Raw genomic sequence first — 6,939 nt, forward strand, 5'->3', positions numbered from 1 at the left:
CATCAAACACACTACTAAGATGTGTGACATTGAAAACAATTTGGAGAAATCACACAAACTATGAGAAAGACAATTGTTGACCTTCACAACTCTGGTTCATCCTTGGTAACAATTATGGGGTTCCATTAGTGCCAAAAATATGTATACGTGTCTATGTATATGTTTATGTGTCTATGTATATGTATATGTGCTGTGCTTATGTCTATGTATGCTGTGTATGTTAGGTGCTGACGTCTATGTTAAGTGTATATGTGAGATGCTTATGTTAAGTGTATATGTTAGATACTTATGTTAAGTGTATATGTTAGATACTTATGTTAAGTGTATATGTTAGATGCTTATGTTAAGTGTATATGTTAGATGCTTATGTTAAGTGTACATGTTAGATGCTTATGTTAAGTGTACATGTTAGATGTATGTTAGATGCGTATGTTAAGTGTATATGTTAGATGTATGTTAGATGCGTATGTTAAGTGTATATGTTAGATGTTTATGTTAAGTGTACATGTTAGATGTATGTTAAGTGTATATGTTAGATGCTTATGTTAAGTGTACATGTTAGATGCTTATGTTAAGTGTACATGTTAGATGCTTATGTTAAGTGTACATGTTAGATGTACATGTTAGATGCTTATGTTAAGTGTATATGTTAGATGCTTATGTTAAGTGTACATGTGAGATGCTTATGTTAAGTGTACATGTTAGATGCTTATGTTAAGTGTACATGTTAGATGCTTATGTTAAGTGTACATGTTAGATGTATGTTAGATGCGTATGTTAAGTGTATATGTTAGATGTATGTTAGATGCGTATGTTAAGTGTATATGTTAGATGCTTATGTTAAGTGTACATGTTAGATGCTTATGTTAAGTGTACATGTTAGATGTATGTTAAGTGTATATGTTAGATGCTTATGTTAAGTGTACATGTTAGATGCTTATGTTAAGTGTACATGTTAGATGCTTATGTTAAGTGTACATGTTAGATGTACATGTTAGATGCTTATGTTAAGTGTATATGTTAGATGCTTATGTTAAGTGTACATGTGAGATGCTTATGTTAAGTGTACATGTTAGATGCTTATGTTAAGTGTATATGTGAGATGCTTATGTTAAGTGTTCATGTTAGATGCTTATGTTAAGTGTACATGTTAGATGCGTATGTTAAGTGTACATGTTAGATGCTTATGTTAAGTGTACATGTTAGATGTACATGTTAGATGCTTATGTTAAGTGTACATGTTTTATATGGGGTTCCATTAGTGCCAAAAATATGTATTTGTGTCTATGTATATGTTTATGTGTCTATGTATATGTTTATGTGTCTATGTATATGTTTATGTGCTGTGCTTATGTCTATGTTAAGTGTATATGTGAGATGTACATGTTAGGCGCTTATGTTAAGTGTATATGTTAGATGCTTATGTTAAGTGTATATCTTAGATGCTTATGTTAAGTGTACATGTTAGATGCTTATGTTAAGTGTACATGTTAGATGCTTATGTTAAGTGTACATGTTAGATGTACATGTTAGATGCTTATGTTAAGTGTATATGTGAGATGCTTATGTTAAGTGTACATGTGAGATGCTTATGTTAAGTGTACATGTTAGATGCTTATGTTAAGTGTATATGTGAGATGCTTATGTTAAGTGTATATGTTAGATGCTTATGTTAAGTGTACATGTTAGATGCTTATGTTAAGTGTATATGTTAGATGCTTATGTTAAGTGTACATGTTAGATGCTTATGTTAAGTGTACATGTTAGATGCTTATGTTAAGTGTATATGTGAGATGCTTATGTTAAGTGTACAAGTTATATATGGGGTTCCATTAGTGCCAAAAATATGTATATGTGTCTATGTATATGTTTATGTGTCTATGTATATGTTTATGTGCTGTGCTTATGTCTATGTTAAGTGTATATGTGAGATGTACATGTTAGGCGCTTATGTTAAGTGTATATGTTAGATGCTTATGTTAAGTGTATATTTTAGATGCTTATGTTAAGTGTACATGTTAGATGCTTATGTTAAGTGTATATGTTAGATGCTTATGTTAAGTGTATATGTGAGATGTACATGTTAGGCGCTTATGTTAAGTGTACATGTTAGATGCTTATGTTAAGTGTACATGTTAAATATGGGGTTCCATTAGTGCCAAAAATATGTATATGTGTCTATGTATATGTTTATGTGTCTATGTATATGTTTATGTGCTGTGCTTATGTCTATGTATGCTGTGTATGTGAGGTGCTTATGTCTATGTTAAGTGTATATGTGAGATGTACATGTTAGATGCTTATGTTAAGTGTTCTTGTTAGATGCTTATGTTAAGTGTATATGTTAGATGCTTATGTTAGATGTACATGTTAGATAGATGCCTATGTTAGCCCCCCCCCATCCCCCCCCAGAAAAAAAAACTAAACAGATGGGGGTAGTCATTATATATGGAGAGCTCATTAATTCAAAATGAAAAGAAACACTATTATAATTATTCATAAATACTCCATCCAATAAATAAATGTCCCCATGAAATAAAACAAAATATATAATAGAAATAATCTTTTTTTACTTTGTCAGGTATTTACTTACTTCCAGATTTATGCATTTAAGATTTTACAATTTATTTCAAGATTACTCTATTTAATAATGGTATTTTATTTTTGATACTTTTATTTAGTAAAGCTACTTTAGGTGGGACTTTTATTTTTTAACCCGATTGTGTCTAGCAATCTTCAATGAAAATCCATGCTCTACATCAGAGATCTTCAACATGGAGGTGACACCATATCTGTACTTCGGTAACTCCACACTGGAATAAAATAAAAACAGTTGGGGAAAGTCACTATAGGCTTTATTTGCAAGAATATGTTCCTTAAAACAATGAAATAAATCCACAACCAAAACTGCTCATCTCACAAATTACAAACATTTTGCAACCATAACTGACAATCATGAAAATGACTTTTTTTCATTTTAACTGAAAATGCATTATTTTATTTTATATCGCAGACAAACTTAAACTGATGTCAATGAAACTAACCTTTGACCTCACACACTAGAACAACAACAAACAAAAAAAGTAAATCAAGTTTGATTCTAAAGGAATCCAAACGTTGGAGCCTGTATCAGGCCAGACTCCATGTAGTGCACAAAGCTGTCATAGGTCTGGTGGATGGGGAGGCGCAGAGTGACCTCGCAGGTGTTCGCCTCTGGATACAGTTTTCTACTGCCATCATCACATTGAAGAAACTCAATGGTTGGACATCGGGGAAACCCAGGTGGGGGGATTGAGTTCAATCCTGAAACAAACACTAATATTTGTTCCAGTGTCACTGGTCGCGTTCCCTCTATAAAAAGTAAAACACAGAAAGTAAAAAATGTTACATTGACATTATACTGTGGTTTCTAAGTGTCCTAATTATCAATTGATTCTTTAACTGGTTTCATAACAATAACTACATACATGAGAAAGGCCGAACATTAAAACAGGGATGGCATTTACAGTAAAGTAATTTTGATATTTAAGTATTGATCCAGCTGGAGTGGAGGTAGAGAGGTGTAGCTTGTTATGTTTAGCTCCACAGACGGTGCTCAACAGACCACCTTGTGGTGAAATTTCGCTTATTGCTTCTTTAAAGAGTTGATACATCTATTGTAATTGAAAATGTCCTGTACAGATTACAGTGTAATTCATGTTAGTTGGTCTCTTAGAAGGGTGGGTCTAAAAATGGAAGCATGAAATCTAACACAGTTCATTAAAAAATAGAAAAGTCATTATCAAAGATTAATAATTCTAATTAGGCACGCTCATCAAATGCCTGAAGGAAAACTAGGGTATAATTGAAGCATCCAATGTGAAGCCATACCATCCACCTCAATCAGCCAGTCATTCCACAACATGGCTGTTTGGTTCTGTGCTCTGCGCCTGTTGCTTCCTGGTTCAGCAAAAGATACACTGAAAAGATCCAGGAGGTCCTGGAGCTGAAGGGCTTTGGGTCCACCCACAAATAGTGGTTCCAGTTCCTCTATGTGGCTTCTTATTTTTTCAGCAAGGCCCATGGCATTCATCCCATCCACAAATCTAACCAAACAGAAGAAAGCAAGGCATTTTGTGTTAGTTTTCAAATATGACCTGGCAAGAATAACTTAAAATGTCTAGATTTGCTGTTTCCCCTTTGGCAAAGTAATTTAAAGGAAATACAAAGTGTAGCAGAATATATAAATTAGAAACCTACACAGAACATTCATATCATAACATTCCTGCATGAAGCAGAACATATAAGACATATACAGAACATATAAAATGTAAACATGTAAAATCTCTCTTTGAAGTCATTACAAGAGTGTTTACCAAAGAAAAAGCCATCTCATTTTCCCACTTTGACATAAAACATAATATTTAAGATCAAATATAAAATTTTGTTTTTGTTTACTGCTCCAAAGCTTTCTTTGTCCTTCCTTCGACATATGCCCTTAAAGCTTGTTGTGTAAAGTACTCCTTTTCATCCAGACTTCGGAGACTCGCAGAACAGCCAAGAAGACAAAGAGAACCTGAAGCCTCCATTATGGCATCCCGTGCTTCTGCCAGAGTTTCTGCAGTTATTACCTGTGTAACAGCAAATGGGGAAATAATAAACATACACTTAATTAGAGCCATTCAAGGAAGCTTATTTGGATGACCAAATGTGATATTTGTGAGCAATTTCAGTTCCATTATGTCATGACCCCACAGCTTATAGACTTTTTTTCAATACCCTCCTGGTCTCATACTCAATTTACCCAAATATAACAGTATTACCTACCCTTTGCAGTTGCTCCTGCAGTTCTCTGTCATCCACTTCTTCAAGAGTGACTGGGGGTGTTGGACGACTGGCTATGCTGTGGTATAATCACCGGGAAAAAAATAAGGGCTTGATTCCTCCATGGACAAGGGCCACACTTATCATTTGTCCCAGATTCCTGTAGTCGCCATTATCTACACCTAAAAAATTAAAGTGAAACCACCAAACACATGGACACAAGAAAACAGTTTAGCAGAATTGACATCACAGTGCCAAAAATGTTAAAAACAAGCAAGTGACTTCAAATTGTATGATAGTGTGGCATACTCCGAGACACCAAGGACAGATTCTTGTTGTAGTCGGGGCCATTAAAAAAAGAGCTGTCTTTTATTTCTGTGATTAGCAGGCGAAGGAACTCCCTAGTTGGCCCCCCGTCATCCACAGCTCCCTCTGTTACCCCGGCAGTGTCGACAAAGGTAACATTGAGCCTATGCCAAGGAGAAAATCTTTGTCTATCGAATGCTCTAAAAGCACTTTCAAGAACAGTCCCTCATCACATTGACATAGTTAGACCGAGGAGGTGTCCCTTCATCCACCAGACTGGTAAGACTTTGCAGTATTACAGCAGCATCCAGCCTGCAATGGATCCAACATTTAACCATCATTATAATGGTGCTCAAATTTGATCAAAGTTGTACTTGTGACTTTTGCAAGTGTGACATCTTGTATAGACTCCATACCCCTGTAACATGTCTAAATTAAGGACTATGAGTAGCTGAAATGTATAGAGGGTGTGAGATTTACGTCAAATTTCCACTTACTCATTTTCAATTTCTGCAGTGGACTGCGTGTCGATGTTGCTGATATTTGGTATCAAAATGGGGGACCTATGAAAAACAAACAATAAGGAACGGTATAACAAACTATAAGGTGACTTATCTTATGGTTGTCCCCTTGATATCTACAAATGAGGGCTGGACTTCATGTGACCTTCTCTAAATTTTGTAATTGTAGCCGTCCAGCTGTGCGATGTTTCGACACTTTTTCAACAACATGCTGTTGTCTACAAAGGAGCTTATTGGCAAAACTCACATGGTTTGATCATGAATAGAACAATAATTGTCCTGGTTTAAAAACAATGTATTTAAACAGTCCTCCTGTGGGAATATTTTTTACTGGAAAACAACCATGATCAAACAGCAACTTGCAAGATCTGTAGGCTGGACTTGTTGGAAGAAAAGAAGGGCTCGCATTAATACTCAGAGTAGGTTTGTTTTAAAAACTGGCCAAGCTACCGCACCCTGTTGGCGGTCAGACGCTTCGGGGTACCTCCGGTCCTTGGTCCCCAGAAGCAATCCGTTTTGAGAAGCCCTTCTTAAAAGGTTGAAACTGTTGTGGAGGCCACTGATTAAGTAAGTCTTGAAAATAACCGAATAACAATAAACAATAAATACTTAAATTTTCCTCAGTTAGCCCAAAAAATAATTCAGGGGCATTTAGCAAGATTATATTTTTAAAATTAATGTAAAAATGCACTTACTCCTCTATCTGTACTTCTGCAGATTGACAAGATGAGGTTTCAGTTTCCTGAAATGACAAACGATATGGAAGACAAATAAAATGAATTGTCAAATTATTTTTAATTATTTAAGACATTATAAAAACTGGCATTTGCCTACCAAACCATTTTCACATGTTTTCACAGTTCATAGCTTTATTTGTATAATTAAAACTGCAAAAAACACCTGGAGGGACAAGATTATGGCTGTGGCAAGGTCTTCATCGTCATCATTTTTGTACTAAAAGAAACACATGTAACTCAAGTTATGCTCTGTCATTATACATTTTCAAAAAACCAATTAACCAACACTTATTCACAGACCAGTTATTATAAGTTGTGTAACATGTAACATTTATATGTTCAGTTACACAGTACAGACAAATTTGCATATGTGCTCACAAGATATGCGCAGAACAGGTAAACCTACAAGTTTTATATGTTTAATTACTCTGATCATTACTACTATGTCTTTTCATAACCATACAATGCAAACCATACAGATCAGTCGTGTTGCTATTGTTATGGTAACTGGTGTATTCTTATATCCCAAAAGTAGTATTGTTCAATTTGCAATAACAAAGTTGGTGTTTTTG

At 34.8% G+C, this 6,939-nt stretch overlaps 1 protein-coding gene across 1 annotated transcript; it reads right to left on the minus strand.

Moving 5' to 3' along the window:
• Positions 1-2,252: 2,252 nt before the first annotated feature.
• Positions 2,253-5,292, minus strand: LOC124858426 (G2/M phase-specific E3 ubiquitin-protein ligase-like). Its single transcript, XM_047350470.1, has 5 exons — positions 5,113-5,292; positions 4,807-4,985; positions 4,438-4,610; positions 3,871-4,085; positions 2,253-3,351 (listed from the first exon to the last, which is right to left on the minus strand). The coding sequence occupies exons 3-5, from the start codon at positions 4,566-4,568 to the stop codon at positions 3,101-3,103; spliced, it is 597 nt and encodes a 198-aa protein (XP_047206426.1). The 5' UTR covers positions 4,569-4,610; positions 4,807-4,985; positions 5,113-5,292; the 3' UTR covers positions 2,253-3,100.
• Between the last annotated feature and the right edge of the window lie 1,647 nt (positions 5,293-6,939).

Source organism: Girardinichthys multiradiatus, chromosome 21 (genome assembly GCF_021462225.1).
Source record: "Girardinichthys multiradiatus isolate DD_20200921_A chromosome 21, DD_fGirMul_XY1, whole genome shotgun sequence".
NCBI lineage: Eukaryota > Metazoa > Chordata > Actinopteri > Cyprinodontiformes > Goodeidae > Girardinichthys > Girardinichthys multiradiatus.

What these genes read in the sequence shown, in the direction of transcription:
- LOC124858426 (XM_047350470.1), bottom strand. Translation starts at nt 4,568, where the DNA reads ATGGAGGCTTCAGGTTCTCTTTGTCTTCTTGGCTGTTCTGCGAGTCTC. An exon ending in ACAAAGAAAGCTTTGGAGCA is followed by an intron (nt 4,086 to 4,437) that starts GTAAACAAAAAC and finishes CTGTTTGGTTAG; the next exon opens with ATTTGTGGATGGGATGAATG. An exon ending in CTGGCTGATTGAGGTGGATG is followed by an intron (nt 3,352 to 3,870) that starts GTATGGCTTCAC and finishes TACTTTTTATAG; the next exon opens with AGGGAACGCGACCAGTGACA.